Genomic DNA, 20,412 nt, shown 5'->3' with positions numbered 1-20,412 from the left:
AGTTAAGTAATAAAGTTTTTTTTTCATTCATGAATGTTGCGTTATCCTCATTTTTTGGTTACAGAACTTTTATATACAGTTTCGTTATATAGGTTTAGTTCTCGAAGAATCGCACTTAGATCATGAATGATTTGATTACTGTAAATTCGGAAATTAATGCGATGTTTTTATTATTGCGAAAAATTCACCAAGATTGTAATCGCAATAAATTAAACTCGCATTTTGGATTTTTTTTATATGAATGGAGCGGAGTTTTTCTCAGTATCGCAAAAGTTATAATCGCATTTTGGTCTAAAATGACAAAATCCCAATAATAAATGCACGCAATAATTTCTGAATTTACTTTTTACAATTTTTTCTGTATGATGTTTTTTTTTTTCGAGATTACAACAACAATGTATTATTTTTCTTCCCTTCGATTTGCAATCTTATCTTTGCTCTTATTATATTTCCATTAATTTTAAATATTAAAGACTAATAAGAGGTATATTTTTTTCTAATTTTCTAAAAGCATATTATCCATCTTGTCTTTTTCTTTTGTCTTAAAGGAAGAGCAGGAAATATACATGTTGCTAATTTATTGCGTTATTACAAAGTACAAGGAAAGTACGTGGAATTTCAAACATACGAAAAGTATTTAAAGCTATACAAGGAAACATAGTGTTTTGTAAAGATATTGAAATAAGTCTAAACAAATATTTACTATATATAAATATACAAAAAAAAATATATATGAAACATTAATTTAAAGATAATGATAAGGGCCATACAAATAAAGCTTTGCATCTGCTTTCACTTAAACGTTGGCTGGATGTTTATATGTAGGCTTATGATAATTACTATAATTTGAAATGTATTTTGAATGAATTTGAAATAGTGCATTTAAAATGAATTCGAAACAATGCATCGGTAATAGATTTGAAAAAATGCATTCGGAATACATTTGAATTAAAATCATTTTTCATCCAACGACATGTAATCACTTACAAAATAAATAATCCTAAATATGCAAATTAACATTTGAATATTGATCTTGGACATTAAAAGACAAAAATAAGTAGATTTAAAACTTGTTTTTCTCAAGTAACAACACATTATGTTTACAAATATTACAACATATTTCACTTCGCTACATTACTTATTACGCGTGACTTTTTACAAAATCAGGTTTTATTTGCTTTCCGTTGTTGCCAAATTTATACCATAAACAGATACTTAAACATGAGGTGACTTTGCTTGTGCGTTTTGAAATTGCTGTATTACTTTAACCCCCACAAGTTCAAGATTTGAATGTCAACACTGAGGTTGTTAGTTCCAATCCGGCTTGGTGCAGTTGCATTAGACTTTTATATTATTTGACTATGATCGCCAATTTCCCTTTCGATCGTCAATGGTTCTCTCCGAAAAATTTTACTTTATCAAAAATGGCCGCCACAATATAGCAAAGAATGCTGCAAGTGGCGGTAAATACCAAAAACAAATTAATTAATATAAAACTTATAAAAAATTGTTACAAGTCATAGGAAACATGATGGATATTATCAATGGAGTAACAATAGTCTACCGGAGCATCTGAGTGCAAAACAATTTGTTTTTTATTCATATGGTTTCAGTTGATCTTCTTTTTATGTGCTGTATTATTACCGACTTCAATCTAGAGTTAAATGTCCGTACAAGTTTTGATTGCTCAAGTTTGCAAAATGAATGAACACATAATTACATGTATCATCATAATAAAGGTTGAATAATGAGATGCAAACATGGAAAAAGACAAATGTCGTTTCATGTTTTTAGGAAAGACAGATTGTATGTGAATTAGTAAGATTGTATACTCAAGATATTTATTTCAACTGTACCTTTCCATTTCGACTGATTTACTGGTAGATCAGGAAATGTTCTCTTTTAAGTAAGTGATATGCTTGATTTATATAGGCACTATATGTGGGCAAATATTAAGACCTGCTCGATGTCCGTCTGTAAGCTGTATGTGTCAACTAAATTGGAACAAGGTAGGATGCATGTTTCATTTAAAGACAACTAACACAATAATTAGTGGTATATAAATGCATTACCTGTCGTTAATTAAAAAACGTCAAATATATATCAAGTGGGAAATTATCTGCTACATAACCATTATTTCCAACAATTGATTTCAATTTAAATGTCCAATAGCTCAAACGTTGGTTAATCTAAAATTTATCTTTGAGATTCTCTTGTATCATCATTTTGTATATTATACTTGTATCTTTAATTTACAGTTCGTCAAATGTTAAAATACACTCAATGTTGTTCTGCTCCCCGACTTACAAAGCTTCAGCAAGATTTGACACTTTTCTGTTTAATACTCAACAATTTTGGTCTTGGTTTTTGTCCTTAAAATCTTTTGAATAGAGCGCTACTAATGAGTTTTGTGTAGTGGATAGTTATTATCAAAACTACTGCTTTGGTGCATCCTTTCAGGGTTTAATCCCAGAAGGAATCGATATTTCAGTGGTACGTATGTATGAAATTGCATTGAACTTATAATTTATTTGTAAGTTTACTGTTTTTTGCATTCCGTATATATGAAATAACCCACAACGCATGCTCTTTTTTGACACGAATTCTTCCATCCAGTAGGCTTTCTAACTGAAAAACATGATAGGGAAAATATTATCTGCTGTGCTAGGCAAACGTAGCTGTCCAAGTATTACGAAATGATTCCAGCCTTTCGGAACTTAGCCCGGCAGATGGTAATACCAGATGAAAATCACAGGAGAACATTTCTTCAAATTTAGTTTTCTCTAATTTCTACATAATTGTTGGTTTTCTTACCAACTATACGTCCATGATAATCAGGAGAAAGTTGGAACGTTGAAGTTAGTAGTGGCGAAGCATTGAAAGGACTGCGTTAGGATCATGAATTGTATTAATAATTTGTTTAGTAGTGGCGATGCACTGAAATGACTATACAGATCTGTTTTCCCTCTCAGTGTATCAGTAATTTGTTTAGTAGTGGCGAAGCATTGAAATAACTGCGTTAAGATCATGAATTGTTTAGTAGTTGCAAAGCATTGAAATAACTGCGTTAGGATCATGAATTGTTTTGTAGTTGCAAAGCATTGAAATGACTGCGTTAGGATCATGAGTTGAACTTCCATCTTAACCTACTAAAAAAACAAAGACTTTCATGTCTATCTTATCATACTATATAAACAATTGGATTTTGAAATTAAAACTACAACCAACAAGTCTAAGTGTCTGCATTTTGTTCAATTATGTAAAATTGTATTTAGTTTGACCTTTTTGACAGAATGTATGACCTGGTTAAACTAATTATGTTGTGCATAATGTTCGAAGTATATACTAGTAAACCGAATACAAAATTGTCATTTTGACTTGTATTTGAAAATGTCAGTTTAACAGACACTACAAACTGCAATCTCGTCAAAGACCATATTTTGTGGTCGACCAGAAAGATCGAGCACAGATTTTACTTAACAAGACTCGACATAATCTCGACAGTACTTAACTGCACTTAACTGTATTCGGCTCTGGTCTCGACTTAACTAAATAAGTCTGATTCAGAACTTGATAATCTTGGTATAGTCTGAAATGGTCTCGATAAATGCTCCACCGGTCTCGACTCAAATTTGACCAATCTCGATCTGTCTAGACATGTCTAGACTCAGTCTTGACCTTTAAATTAAGTCTCGACTGGTCTGAATCATCCCATCTAACTCAATTATGTATTGATCTTACAAAATTCCAGGTTATTTGATAGATTGGTTCATTGCTGTCAAAATATTTTATTAGTAGGTAAAAAAAAGCTAGAATTTTCAGTTTTGATTAAATACAGATAGTCACCTTTAAATCTTTTTGTAGCTTTTTCAAATCAACTTGGATTTTCATAAAGCTCTACAGCTATCTCAATTATACATTGATCTTACAGAATGCCAGGTAGTTTGATAGTTTGGTTTATTGCTTTCAAATTAAAGGATTCTATTAATAGGTAACAAAAAAAGCTAGAATTTTCAGATCGGACTGAATTCAGATAGTCACATGTTTTATTACTTTTTCAAATCAACTTGGATTTTTATAAAAACTATCCGGCTATCTCAGTTATATATTTATCTTACAGGTTGCATTTCTGTTAATATAGACAATGCAATTTCCCATAGGAACTCCGTTTACGGCTAAAACTGTGCCACTTTTAATGTGAAGTTTATCCTAGAATAGCAAGTTGATATGCACTACTTTTTTATTCAAAGGTCAAAACATAGGTCTGTGCGGAATATTTTCAACATTTATATGCCTCGAACTTCTAAGAGTTTAAACTTATACTAAAATTCTGGATTACCCCTCACTTCACTTAAGGTCTTTCTCAGAATACAATTCCACCGCCTACCATGTGCATTTATACTAGTAACATTCCCAAGTTATGTCTCTATGACATGAAACCTAGAGATCATATCGTGGAACCAGTACGTAAACAAAACAAAATATCTATGAATAATATATATCTCCCAAAAAGAGGCGTGGTTTGTGAAACAGCTGTATTTGCAAAGTGCAACCTACAGATTGCCAGGTTGTTTGGTAGTTTGGTGTATTGCTGTCAAAATAAGAACTTAATAGGTAAAAAAAAAGCTAAAATTTTCAGTTTTGACTAAATTCAAATAGATACCTATAAATTTTGAGATAGCTGTAAAGTTTTATGAAAATCCAAGTAGATTTGAAAAAGTTATAAAAAAATGTTTAGGTGACTACCAAATAACCTGGAATTTTGTAAGATCAATATATAATAATTGAGTTAGTTGGGCTGATTCAGACCAGAGATGACTAAATTTAAAAATCAAGACTAAGTCTACACAGGTCAAGACTGGTCGAGACTGAGTCAAAACTGGACGAGACAGGTCGAGACTGAGTCGAGACTGGTCGAGCATTTGTCAAGACAATTTCAGACTATAAGATTATCAAGTACTGGATAGAACTTATTAAGAAAAGTCGAGACTTAAGTTGAGTAGAGTTAGGTACAGTTAAGTACAGTTAAGCATAGTTAAATACAGTTAAGTACTATACTCTGAGCAGTTTGTAGTGAGAGTTTCATCAATAACAACAAGAATATGGATCCCTAATCATTTCTTCGTCTCTGTGTCGTTGATAGTGAAACCATCAAGGAAACGAATAACCAGGTTTATATCATTGTATTTTAAAGCATTATAGGGAACATTTTTTATTCTAATATTACTATTAGAAGAAGATTTGTTTCATTTTAATCTTGATGTTATTTCAGATATAGTTTTTTTTTTTTTAAATCACAGCATCACTTATAAGTTAAAGTTCCATTCACAACATTAAAAACATGAATATTTCTTTCTTCAACTTCGAGCTGAATGGCAGTTACTCTCAAGCTGAAAATTGTATAAAACTTTTTTCAAGAAAAAACGGCATCATGTGCCTTTTGTTCTTCTTCAAAAAGCTCTTCTGTAATGTTTTCAGTTAAATTTCCACTACTTCTATTTCGATGTTTCTTTACAAAAGATCGACATAGTTCCTCCGTATTATTGTCTGTGTTTATTGTTAACTTTTTTTTTGGTGTTCTGCATCACTTTCAAAACTCATTACTTCTTTTTGAAAGCTATCAGTATTTTTTTGGTTTAGGTGCATCCACGAAAATCATATTGAAGATCATCAATTTCCTGTGAATAAATTGTTTATTTGTTTGGTAAAATACTAGTTACAAAAATACAGAACTCCAAGATAAATTCAAAATAGAGAAATCCTTGAAACTGACTTAATCAAACATAAGACTTTGTCAAACATCGGAACAAATGGAATACAACTGTTTTCTTCCTGACTTGATATATGTATTTTTCTAAGACACTGGTGGGTAACACCTTGTTTTATATCTAGCTCAACCTCCCACCTGTATGACAGTGGTTTATAGTTATGTTATATTGGCAAAATTGGGCGAGCAACTAAAACAGACAGTATAGGTTCCTAACAGAGCCTACAGTGTAAATCGTCATTGTTTTCTTATCCAATTAACTTTTTTTCATAGCTTCAATAGCTGAAGGCTAGTGTTCTTATTTGTTCATCTACAGTTATAACATGTATAAGGATTCTGTCAGTTCTAACGTTGTGGCAAAGTTTCTTTAAATCCTATTTTAAGGGACAATGAGAGTTTTTCCTGCAGACAGTCGATGATTAATTCCTGAATTTACTCCACCAATACAGATTGGTCTCCTGGATTCAGCTATTGTAGCAGAAAGTGGAGTTAAACACTTACAAACAAGCAAAAACATCAACATTTTTTTTTTTATTTAAAGTCCTTTATAGAGATATATCTCGTTTAAGTCAGATATTTGACTAGATTCACATCTATCTCATCACAGTGCAATAAATTCGGCACAATACTTAATCACTCCATTAATAACTTTGTCAAATTTTTCATAAGAAAACATTTATAGGTCTCATATTTTTGTAATATATATTTTTCACGCTGTATGATTATCATTTCAACATAACGTCGACTCACCTTGTGTTATTCAACCACTAACTGTTTAAAATACTTGAGATGTGTGTCTTCCGATTTGTTATCGTTTTGCTTTACGTAATCTCTGCTTATGGACAGATTTCAAGACTCAGTGAATGTCCATCAGTGAAAACTGTTTCGTATGTCAATTGGAATAAGGTAGGACTTATATTGTTTAAAAAAGAATTGTTTAGGTGTAACACCACTAATTAAAGAACGGTAAAAAAAGAACATACCAGATATAGTACATATTTAGAACAAAATAGTTGCTATAAATAGATATATGTTTTGAAATATGTTGAATACTTTAGTGATCAAACAAAAGTTGAATGACTGGTGATCACTCTGGTGTCACTGTTTGACAGCTAATTTTGAATGATAAAAATTTTGCAGGAAATTTTAAAAACGGGTCATTTCTCGTCATTTCTCAATTCATAAGTACATGATTTGATAAATCTTAGGATACAAGAATCACTACGCTCTTATGTTCAATTAAAGGCATGTTGATTTGTTCACCACAAAAGAGTAGTTAAAATAGGACATTAACTGACTCTCACTTTATGTGATCTTAAGCCAATATACGCGTCATAGATACCAGAATTTAAACTGTGTACACAAAACGCGCGTTTCATATTCAAAAGTCTTATCAGTGATGCTCGAATGCAAAAGATCGAAGGAACTATACAAACTTGAAATTGAAGCATTTAACATATAAAGCAAGGTGACCATATTTATTTTAGTGGTTGTGTCTGCTAACAATTGAAATACTAGAAAGTCTACAAACTTTGGTGATAATTATGATAGTTGTAAGGCATCATATGCATATGATAGTAATCCTTTTAATTTCCTGTCGTTACATTTAATATGCATTTAGTCAAACCTTTTAGGAAAATCGTAATCATAATTATTAATGCATTTTGAAAGAAAGCCAACAAATACCAAAGGGATATTCAAATGTTGTCAAAAGTATTTCAGAAAGTAAATAAAAAAGGTCGAAGTACCATTTGCAAATTATATCATTTTTTTAAATCCGTGTTTCAAAAAAATCAATAACCCTGTCAATAGACGTACGTATAATATAATAGTGTTTATGTATTTTAACCAAGTCAACGTGTGAACTACAATTAGCGAACCAAAAAAACTCCGACTAGACACTTGATACTTATCAAGTGATATACTTGTTAGATATTTTAGATGAAATATAGGTATCTAAGGTTGACAAAAAATGTATCTGTATGACTGTATAATTTATGTAACGTTTATTTTCTAAATTATTCGTTTTTAGTTTTTTTGTAAAGAATATCGCTGATTAAAACGACTAATACACTGTAGACAATGTCGTTAAACATTCCAGACTTTTTTTATGTGATCACAGACAAACATTGAAAATAGGTTAAGCAATAAGAAGACATGATCAAACCATTTCAAAATTAACAAATATTATATGTGACCCTATATGACATTTCCAGTCTGATGGAGGTCATGTCATTGTGATACAAACCCCGTTCAAAATAAAAAATAAACAGAACAAGTTTAGTAAAACATCTTGTTCTTCCTATTTTTTACATAGGTGCATTGTACATCACATATTCTAATATTTTATTCTGTCGTAAAATGGGTATTTTTATAAATCTATAATTATTCTCAAACTGACATTCCCAAACTAGTAACGACAAGAAATATTTTGAAGATCTGTTATTATGTGCAATGTTTGATCAATTAGATTTCATTTTTAACAAAACATTCAGTTGTATTGCAATATCATATAAACTCAATTATATTATTTATTTATGTATGTCTCTGTCCTGAGTGTTCTTGCGTTTAGTTGTAATGTATTCCTTTCACGTAATGTTGTCATTTTAGCGGTATTTTAACATTACCATATAAGCGGGAGGTTTGGCTAGCCATAAAACCAGGATCAACCCACCAATTTCTTTCTTAAATTGTCCTGTACCAAGTCAGAAATATGGCAGTTGTTATCAAATAGTCCGTTTCTATGTATGTTGGCGTTTTGTTAAATCAATTTATGACTACTGAACAGCGGTATACTAGCCTTTATGTATCTGGAAAAAAATTAACGTTTTACGTGTTTTATTTTTATTTTTATTTTTATTTTTTTTAAGGTAATAATTACTTTTTCCTCTTTTCCTTCATGAATTGTTTAACAAGTTTATAATGGATTTAAAATTCAAAATGTTCTGCTCTATATAGTTTTCATAATAAATCACCGTATCAAATGTCGTTTGGTAAACTTCTTCTTAAACTGTTATTCCTCGACTGTTATGAGTTGTAATGACATGCTTCTTTGAACTGTCGAACTTCAAAGACAAACTCAAAAAATAAAGTACAAGTTACCATTTAAATAAATTTTAAACTAATTTCATTGCAATTTTAAATAGAATTTTATGAACAAAAACAAAGAACTGTTTGTAAACTAAGTACATAATTTGTGTTCATATAGGTTGTTAAATGTCACTCAGCACCACTGAAATATGTGTGCACTTTATAAATAAATGCGTTTGTAAATCCCAAATGTCGTCATGGAATACTCATTATTCCGATATCGAAATCATCTGTCATCATAACTTTTCAGGACGTTTACTTTAAGAACTTAATGGATAAAAGTTTATGCACATTCAATTACTTAAAACGCATCATGTTCGTTAAAAGCTCCTACAGGTTATTTTTACTTCTTTTTATAGTTATGTTCCTCAAATTGAGGTCAATATTGGAGACATAAGTTCTGTTTTCCCCGTATTGTTAAACGGGCTTCTTCTGTGTGACTTTCTAAACAAAAGTGTGCATTTTTGGTCATTCCTGAATGATTAAAAGGTAGCTTCAGCACTCAGAGGCAATATCTCTAATATAACTATAAGGCATCAATTCGAAATAAAATCCGTAAGTATAATATATAAAATTGAGAATATGTCTATAAGTAAAACTAAAACTAGGTTGAAATAAGCATGACAAGTCTACTGAGAATATTCAGTTACATTACAGACACTGTCAAATCATTACAGAAACAAAGCTGATATCGTGGAGTGCATTTGAACAGAACCTGTATGCAAAATAGCAAATTTTTACACAATGCCTGTTAAACCCGGAAATCTTGTACTTCAAACCATTTGAATCCGCTCCAAACTGTTGTGAACATCATGTTTATCATAAAGCATTATCGGCGATTAAATATCAGTTTTAATACCTTGTGTTTTGACAAAATATATCTAAAAATAAGATTAAAAAGGGAAATCGGCTTACAAAATATGTTCATTGCACTTGCAGATACATTGATGAGGGTTTGTCCTCAATAACCCACATTTTATAATATATCCTTGTAAATAAGAGATTTAGAATACTCCCGAAAGTAAATGGTCTGTATTGTATCTCAAGTTTTATTCGATATTGACTCAAATGGACAACGTCAAACTAGAACATATAACAACAAATGTGATGATTTCAATTTTCCAATTGTCAGTTTCCCATTTCTGAGCAGTGACATACCCTCTGATCCAACGTATGACGTATGGAATTGTATGCGACTGTCATACAAGTGAGAGGTTTAGCTAGCTATAAAACCAGGTTTAATCCACCATTTTCTACATAAGAAAATGCATGTACCAAGTCAGGAATATGACAGTTGTTGTCCACTCGTTTGATGTGTTTGAGCTTTTGATTTTGCCATTTGATTACGGACTTTCCGTTTTGAATTTTCCTCGCAGTTCGGTATTTTTGTTATTTTTCTTTATACATGTTACAAATAATACATTGGGCACGTACATATTCACACTATACCAAATTTATTAACAGGGATGCACTCCTTTTATATAACCTGCTTCAACAGATTAATCTAGAAGAACGATTGGAATCAACATGACAAAGGTTTTCCTGTAAACAACACAAAAAGGTTGACTGATACTTCATGTTGGTGTCTAAATTTACTGGCGACATATTTTAAAGGTTTTAGATCTGCCAGTATAGTCTGATAATCTCTTATTTCACCAAATGTAAAAAGGAAGGTGTGGTATGATTGCCAAGGAGACAACTCTTCACAAGAGACCAAATGACACAGAAATTAACAACTATAGGTCACCGTACGACCTTCAACAATGAGCAAAGCCCGTACCGCAAAGTCAACTATAAATGGCCACGAAATGACAAATATAAAACAATCCAAACGAGAAAACTAACGGTCTAATTAATGTACAAAAAATTAACAAAAAACAAATATGTAACACAGCAAAAACAACAACCACTGAATTACAGGCTCCTGAATTGGGACAGGCACATACATTCAGAATGTGGCAGGGTTAAACATGTTAACGGGATCCCAACCTCCCCCTAACCTGGGACAGTGGTGTAACAGTACAACATAAGAACGAACTATCAAAATCAGTTGGAAAAACACAGAGTGGACGTGGCCGAAGAATTTGTAACAACAAAAAAAGACACTAAGTACAGATCTGAGAGTAATCGCAGTTACTGACAGCTAGTTCAATGCCAATAACAACTAATAAAACAAATATGCATTTGAGACTAAATTCATGCATCTAAGTGTTTTCTTTTTTCCTATTGTGACTTTTTAACTAAGTGTGAATTCGTATGGTGGGTTTTTCAAGCATAATCCTGTCAACGCTCCCTGTCTAGCTCCTTTTGAAGTTAATGCGATTCAATTGAGTTGTGTCTTGTTGCCGTTATTTTTCTCTCGCTAATCTATTTACAGATTTTAACATCGTTAAACTGTTGTTGCCTTTACTTGTCAAGTGTTTAGTAAGGTTAATAGCTTAAACAGCATAGAAGATAGGAGATATATTGTACTGTCGTTGATTTTTTTTTTGTATACAAGATGGAAGGTCGATGGTACAGAATGAGTGAGTTCCCAGAAAGAGATTCACGGTTACAAAATCAGACCTGTTTATCAGAAATAAAAGAAGTAAACAATGATGGTACTATAAGTGTGTTTGCGTCCTGGCTAAACACATTGTAAGTAAACTATCACGTTATACTGTTGTCAGGTCATTAAAGATTGCATATTTTGGCTTTAATATTGATTCACTTATAGGGTCTTTGCATCGGAATTAAACATATTTATTCTAAAACCAGTTGTTGGCATGACACGGGTTATGTTCTTCTCATATATTTTATGATGGTATAATACTAAACCCCTAACAGGAGGGATTGTGCCTGATATTCATATGATGAAGACATAATCTTTCAATTAGTTTAATTGAGGTCTGGAGCTGGCATGTCAGAAACTGCTAGTAATCTGTTGTTATTTATGTATTATTGTCATTTTGTTTATTTTCTTTTGTTTCCTATTCTGACATCGGACTCGGACTTCTCTTAAACTGAGTTTTACTGTGCGTATTGTTGTACGTTTGTTTTTTCTACATTGGCTAGAGGTATAGGGGGAGGGTTGAGATCTCAAAAAACATGTTTAACCCCGCCGCATTTTGGCGCATTTTGTCCCAAGTCAGGAGCCTCTGGCCTTTGTTAGTCTTGTATCATTTTTAATTTTAGTTTCTTTTGTATAATTTGGAGTTTAGTATGACGTCCATTATCACTGAACTAGTATACATATTTGTTTAGGAGCCAGCTGAAGGACGCCTCCGGGTGCGAGAGTTTCTCGCTGCATTGAATACCCTTTGGTGGCCTTCGGCTGTTGTCTGCTCTATGGTCGGGTTGTTGTCTCTTTGACACATTCCCCATTTCCATTCTCAATTTTATCACATGAAGATATAGAATTGACGGACCAATGGGTAAAATTGAATAAAACACAGAAAAAGTTATGAAAACCTTAAGTATTATTGCATAAAAAAGCATTATACACCGATCCCGTGAGACAACTCTCAACCAGAGATCAAATGATGTTGAAGTTAACAACTATAGGTCAACGGAAGGCCTTTAATATTGAGCAAACCTATGCTAAGTTTTAAATATTATATGAAAAGGGAATACACAGCTATTGCTCCATGTGCTCTGAAATGGTATTTCAGTTTTGTATGTTCTTATAATTATCTTCATTAACAAGCTTCATACTGAGCTTGAACTGATATTGTACAATGAAATTGTATATACTGTAAAAATAGTTCATTTTATATTCATGTTTTTCATAACTTAAATTGTTCTCATGCAAAACAAACTATATCCAGAAATGGAAGGAGTCTCGTTAATGATATGAAAAATCCATTCACATCGGTCGGGTCCAATTTTAGTATGTAATCTGAACATGTTTATTATTTCACGTCATTGTTTCCTAGTGGTAGTTTAATCTGAGTGGTATTATTTTTTGCGAAACCTTTCGGCATTTTTTGCCCTCAGAGATCCTCAACTTTGTACTATGTTTTGCTCTTTTTTATTTGATTTTATTCGAGAGTCACTGATGAGTCTTCAGTTTATGAAAAGCGTGTCTGGCGTACATCATTATAATCCTGGTATTTGTTATGAGTTCTTTTTTTCATTTCTATATGGCGGTCTGTCTTGTAAATATATTATGTGTATCATACAAATAATTGTTGACCTCTAGTCTTTAAAGCAATTTCTTACTTATTTGTATAACTTCAATGAGTAAACTAATTTCTTATTATCTTAAAATGATTTTTTGTTCAATATTGAATCATATTTTATGAATTTTATGACACACAGTACTGGTCAATTCTTTCAAGATATGTTTGTTGGTAGAATTATACCTGAAGCAGAAAATCCAGGAATGGCCTCGTTTGACGGAACTCTTGACTGTAAGTTGGAACATAATGTTGATACTTTATTTCTGTTCTTGTTACTAGTTTTAATTACGGAATAATGATACGATGTCATCATTTACTTGAAGAATATTAAGAAATTGTTATGCCTACTTTACTCTGAACACCAAAGAGAAAACGACACTAGTAGACCAACTTTGATCTGGTCATTTGGATTTAAACAGTTCTTAAATTATAACATTATTTCAGTCTTTCAGTCAATTTTCAGACTTGTTCACTATGCTAAATTCAGTACTGTTAAGACAATTCGCTTGCAGTCAATCGCGATCTATTCAGTCTAGGTTCAGACTGTTCGGTTTTAGTTGATTACCTTCACACATTATCAATATATCAAATTGTCTGAAAATCTACTGAACAGTTCTGTATTAATTGGAAGCGAATTGTCTAAACAATACTGAATTAAACGCAGTCGATATGATTGTGAATTGACTGAAAAAGTAAACATGACTTGATAACTTACAGTTCAGACTTTGCACATGTTATTAAGATCCAAAATGATCGTCTAAGACTAAAATCATTTACAATGCGAATTCGTGCCAACTCTGAATGATGTTTTAATTGCTTACAATCTTGTTACGGTTTCTTAAAAGTATATCTTTGAAAACAATCATCTAAAATAGATTTACCAACTGGACATTGCATCTTATGTTTCAGCTGTTCCGCAGTATCAATATTCTCTAATGGCGGTACAATACGACAACTTTCATTTGCTCTATGGTTGTGAAGATGGTAAAGGACGGCAAGATAGTTTAGGTTCGTAAATAGCGATAAATATAATAACCAGTATCGTAAGATAATTCGAAGTTAGAGGGAATTGATATTATTGAAGGATAAGTACAACAACTTCCGATACAAAGAAATTACTTACACATAGTGGTGACTTTCGGAAGCTTTTGAACAGGTTTAGAGTAGACAACAGTGTGAAGATGAGACTAAAATGGATGTCCTATGATGTATTAAAATGTGTTTTGTTTGCCCATACAAATTATTATTGGCTCAATACCCGTCCCCCTTTTTTCGCCTATTCCACGCCAACATATGCATGCCATATTGTTTTTTGAGGCTGACATACTGCAGTCATTTTAAGTCAGAGTAAAACCAACAAAACATAATTGTTGATAGCTCCTTTGCTTTCAAATGATTTGGTTTGAGCGTTCTTGGTGAAGATAAATACGTGCTTCGGGCGCATGATATTTTTATCTGAAGAAACCTATCAGTATAATTTAAGTTTAAAAATTTTTCAAGATCAATATCGAAGTTTACCCCTAACAGCCGAAAAGAAGTTGACCCCTATGATAAATTTCTGTTCTGGCATAACATTTCTCTACTGTATTTTTTTACTTCCAATCCATACCACTTGAGTTTTTGTAAAATTTATCCTTAGTCCAGAAAGTTTTGCATACCAATCAAGCTCTAATAAAGCTTCTTCCATAGATTCTTCACTTCCATCCAAAATCAGTGAAGTGTCATCTGCAAGCTGAGATAGTTTATGTTCAACTTGAGAAATTTCCATACCCTGTATTTTCGTATTACCTCTTACCTTTATTGCCAACATCTCTGCACATAATATGAAAAGGTACGGTGATAGTGGTCCCGCTGTCTACAGCCTCGTCCAATACCAAAGAACGCTGATAAATTTCCACTCTGAATGACTGCAGAGCTAATATTATTGTAAAATACTTTTATCCAATTGATTATCGAATTCCAAAATTGAAAAAAGTCAGAACTGCTAAAAGAAAATCCCAGGATACTGTATCAAAAGCTTTTTCAAAGTCTATCAACAGTAATAAACCAGGGATATCTTTTTCTTCAGTATACTGCAAAATATCATATATAAGTCGGATATTATCTCCCATATAGCGCCAACTTATGAAACCAGTTTGATCTAAATTAATAAGTTTATCTAATTTTTTTTTAAATCTACTTGCAATCACCCTTGACCCAATTTTATAAACTGTATTTAATAATGAAATGGGGCGCCAGTTCTTCAGAAAATGCCGTGGCTTATTATCCTTTGGCAAACATGTGATAATGCCTTGTTTTTGAGTGACTGATAATGATCCAATGTGAAATCCATAATTTAGAGATTCTATAATAAAATATTTTAAATCTTTCCAAACAAATTTGAAAAACTCAGTCGAAAAACCGTCAGATGCAGGAGATTTATTATTTTTCATTTTTTGTAATGTTAAACCTGCCTCAGCTATAGTTATTTCCCCTTCTAAATTATTTTTTTCATCCTCTATCATTTTTTCAAATTTAAAATTTTTTAATCATTTTCTAACTGTTCAATTTTACAGCCATTTAAACTACAATCCCTATTTTTATAAAGTGTTTTATAAAATACTTTTGTTTCTTTTAAAATATCATATTGCTTTATTATAATCCTTCCATCTTCTGTTTCAACTTTTGGTATAATTTTACTAGTACAATTTTTTTACTCAAGACCACAAAAATATTTAGTTGGCTTTTCCCCTTCTTCAATCCATTTGACCCTTGAACGTATTAATTTACCCTTCATCTTTTCTTTCCTTATATCCTCCAGTTCTTGTTTTTTTCTTTTAATTGATTTATTAATTCTTCCTTCAAATTTGCTTCTAATGAATCAATTACCCTTTGTAAATTAAGAACCTTTTGATCATTTTCTTTTTTCTTAAAACTTGCGTACGAAATCTTCTTTCCCCTGATTTCCATCAATAAAGTCTCAAGAAATAATTGCTTGTTTATAGTAAGTTGTAAATTTTCATCATAAATGTCATCAATATGTTCCAAATCATAAACATGTGCACAATATTGTTTCTTGACATCAATTATTTTTTCTTTTACAATATTTACATATTCTTGATTATATGATAAGGAATTATTGAATTTCCACAGTCCTTTACCTCTTATAAATGGGTTGAATTGTAGCTCTAAAATTACAAAAGAATGATCCGAGCGACAGCTAGGTTCAATTTTACAATTTAGTAAATTTGTTAACATGTTATCTGTAAAAAGAAAAAAATCCAACCTAGCTTGTTTAAAGGGCTTCTTTTTCTCCATGTATATCTACGCGAGTCTGGGAAAAGTTCCCTAAAAGGATCTATAAAGCTCCATTGATCTATGATTTCTAAAATTTTATCTCTAGCATTAGGGTTATTAATGTATACAGTTACAATAGTCTATATGGGGATACAATACAAGATTAAAATCACCACATATTATAAAGTTTTCATTTCCAAAATCTTCTATAATACACATAATAAGATGGTAAAAATTAGGATTATCTGAATTAGGACCATACAATGATAGAAGTGTTACTCTCTCCTTGTCTATAACAATATTTAATGCTAGATAATTACCATTTACATCTTTCTTCTCTTTTAATACCCTAAATTCAAAATTATTATTGAACATTACAGCAACTCCTCTAGAGTTTGACGAGAAAGTTGAAAAATAACAATCATAGCCCCACATGGTCTTGATATTCATTTCACTTTCATTTGTGAAATGTGTATCTTGAATACAAAAGATGTTGCATTTTTTAGACTTAGGAAAATTAAATACATCTCTTCTCTTTTCTATGTCACCTAGACCTTGACAGTTAACTGATAATATCTTTAAAGAGCCCATTCAATTATGAGTATAATTTTGTGTGAATTCCAAAAAGAATACAATAAAATAAAAGCAATATTCATCAGATGGGTTATTTGTACTGAGAAAGTATCTTGTTTTAACCAAAAAATCAAAAAAGGAAGAACAATAATTTGAAAAAGTGATTAGATAAAAAATTATAAACAGTATCAAGACAACAAGCATTCTTACTGTTTTCTGCATACAATGTAATGATGCAGTTTAAATTTTTGCAACTTTTTTCTCTGTTTAGTTAAATATTCACTCAACTATCTTAATAAATCTTATTTTGTTTGAAATAACATATAGTCAGATCAGAACAATTTCAAAATAATATACAAGCTTTAAGTAATATTTGGTTTTTTTTAAAAGGTAACTAGAATTATCTCCCTTCTTTCAGTATTGAGTAATCTGAATCTACAAAGTACATGTATATTTCTTAACCTCCAAAATGTCAGAGTTACTTCTCTTCTCTCAGTCTTTTGTTGATGTCATCATACAACCCATACTTCATTTGGAGACCATTATCAGTTCTGCCATACATGCCACAGTTGAAATACCACACCTGATCAAACTTTCCACTATCCTCTAGTCTTTTTATAAGGGCCATATTTCTGATGGTAACATCATCTACAAATTTTACTGTATTTCTTAGTTCTTTTCTTTTTCTCATTATACTCCTCTTTATGTCAGTATTAAAACATCTTACGATTAATGGTCTTGGTTCTCGCTGTGCAGGTAAACGATGAATGGCTACAATATCTCGGTCATGCAGTGTTATGTTTAAGTCCGACTTTACCATTTGTATAAACTCTTGACGGAGATCTTGCTGCTCTTTCCATGGAAAATTATATACCTTTATGTTATTCTTTCTGGAGTATTGTTCGTTATAGTTACTGCTTATATTTGTTACTTTAGCAATTTCTGTTGTTTCAGACAGTTCTTTTCTAATCGATAATGTTTTGGCTTCATTTTGGTCTATCTTCCTTCTCAAATGTTCATTTTCAATTGATAAGGCCTCCACTTTTTCTTGCATTTCTGTTTGGATTTTATTCAATCTTTCATTCATCTTTTTATCTAAAGTGGATTCAAATTTACTAAAACGATTTTTCACAATACCAGTAACCATATTCTCAAGGTCAGCTGTTTTGACAAGGTCTTTTGTTACTTCATTCAGATCATCTTTTGTTGTAATATCCCTGAGGCTTAACTTGATTTGATCAGGGTCTTTTTGAAAATTAATTATCCCTGATAAATCCATACTAGTATTAGAATCTGTTGACACATCTGAGCGAGTTCTCTTAGGGAGTTGTTTATTTTTATCTTTATCTTTTTTAGCTGTAAATAAAGACTGAACAGTTTTTACTTGTTTCTGTTGATCTGCTGATTGACTTGAAAGTCTATTTGAAGGGTTACTACCTCCAGGCATAGTGCACACAATATAATTATACAAGTCTATTGTAGATAAATCCAATCATTCAATTTTACACAATAAAATCCTTGAAAAAGTCTAATATGTCTAATATTTCATATATTCTTGAAATATATCACACAAAAAGCATATCAATGGATGTATCACTTCAAAAACTTCTTCTTGGCCATAAAATTAATCCATTTCAAACATTTAAACTGCTCACAATATTGCAAAAATTGGGAGCTGACTTTTCACAGTATTATCAGCTCAGCGGCCATCTTGTACGCATGATATTTTTGATTCGTTAGCGAATTTCTTACTGTCAAAGCATCATATAGAGTGAAATTGTTAAGTAATTGATAGAAGGGATAACATGAATCATAAAACAGTGACAACCTACAATGATCGACGCACGGTTGAGATAGCTTTTCTTGATACTGGCGCTAAAAATTGAGGTAACACCATTCTAACATGTTCATGAGTATACAGATCCATTAACTTCATGTATCCAGGCTGTATTTCTTCAAACTAAAAATACAACAATAAACCCTCAAGAGGAGGTACCAACAGGATAACCACTGACTTGAACAAGGAAATAATACATGCACATTATCTTAAACACAATGTCAAAATATAAAAAAGTTAGCTACAACTTTTCAATTTGTTTTTTTTTTTTAGTACAACGACAATAAACATATAAAACAAACACACGTGTAGTAAATAAAATGTTCTTTTTTTTAAAATCATTTTAACATGCGATTATATTCTTGATACAATAAACCACTACAAACGTTTAATGTAATCTGTCTAACTGTAATTGTAGAGACCGCATTTATTTTCTCACGTACACCAGAGCCATTGGAGAGATCTGAGCTAGATAATGTATATTGTCTTCTAGGAAGTAACGGCGTAGATCCAGATAAGTTTGTGTTCGTTGACCATCGCAATTGCCCAAATCTACAATAGAGGCTCACAAATGTATTTTAGTAGACTTCTATAATAAACAAATATTTTGAATTAGACATATACAGTGTATGTCTTTGTTTTATGAGTTGCATTATGATACTATCTAGATGTCTTATTCAGTGTTGTGTTAAAAAAAAGTAAACAAAAAAAACTACGAGGAAAACTTCAAAATGAAAAGCTAAAACGTATCAAACAAATGGAAAACACCTGTCCTTTTGGGGTCTTTCAAGCTGACTTTACGATATGGGTTTTGCTTATTGTTGAAGGCCGTACGGTGACCTATAAATGTTCACGTCTATGTCATTTGGTCTCTTGTTGAGGGTTGTCTCATTGGCAGTTATATGACATCTTCTAATTTTATAATTATTGCATTTCAATTAAGATTTAAGTCGGTCAGTGTGCAACATTTACTTGATTGAAATAACAACAATTCCATGTCCTGAACGAATAATCACTTTAGATCATCTAACCTATAGGTGTGAATTTGACCTTTAATTTCATAGCATAAAGGAACGATAAGACAGTTGGCAGAGTTTCATGACAATATGATATATATTAAAGACAATATGACCATTTTAATTTAGAACTTTTGGTGTTCATTTTGACAGTTCAAATCAAATAATTTCAACTTTTAAGATATTTAGATATTTAGTTATTTAGATTTTGAAAAAAATTGCTTTTGAAATGCACTTTTATATAATGAATCATGTATTAAAATTAACTGAACGCTCGTTTGGTGTATCAGATTCATTACATTGGTTTAAAAGTAAAATTTATATGAGCATGCGCCTAAGAAAAGAGATTTCCAATGAACGACAAGGGGGGGGGGGGGGGGGGGTCTTATATGAACATGTTTTTGTTTTCCTACAATTGAACAATTTTGAAATTATTTTGGTACAAAATAAATCTTTCATATATATCTAATGTACCTTAAATGAAAATAAAGTTACAAATACATACTACATGAGTATAGTATGGTCTAAGGCCTTGTTAGACTGGAAACTATTTAAAGTCAATAGTCCGTAACACATATTTAAATATAAATTACATACAGAAGCTATATAAGAAATAGAAATATGATGGTTTTTTTTCTGCTCATTTCTGTGCTACGATGTTATGAAACAAGATATCTGAATGCAATAGGATTC

The 20,412-nt window shown here is 31.4% G+C and overlaps 1 protein-coding gene across 1 annotated transcript in view; it reads left to right on the top strand.

The window, feature by feature from the left end:
• The first annotated feature begins 6,531 nt into the window (after window positions 1–6,531).
• LOC127723085 (apolipoprotein D-like) overlaps window positions 6,532–20,412 on the top strand; it is a 32,105-nt gene continuing 18,224 nt past the window's right edge. The window contains exons 1-4 of the mRNA XM_052229522.1: window positions 6,532–6,673; window positions 11,358–11,494; window positions 13,157–13,248; window positions 13,927–14,025. Of these exons, the coding sequence (XP_052085482.1) occupies window positions 6,557–6,673; window positions 11,358–11,494; window positions 13,157–13,248; window positions 13,927–14,025 (445 nt within the window). The 5' untranslated portion in view covers window positions 6,532–6,556. The remainder of the gene's footprint in view (window positions 6,674–11,357; window positions 11,495–13,156; window positions 13,249–13,926; window positions 14,026–20,412) is intronic.

This window comes from Mytilus californianus, unplaced genomic scaffold, assembly GCF_021869535.1.
Source record: "Mytilus californianus isolate M0D057914Y unplaced genomic scaffold, xbMytCali1.0.p SCAF_13, whole genome shotgun sequence".
NCBI lineage: Eukaryota > Metazoa > Mollusca > Bivalvia > Mytilida > Mytilidae > Mytilus > Mytilus californianus.
Note: the sequence above shows the minus strand (reverse complement) of the source record. Positions and strands in the feature narration are given on the sequence as shown.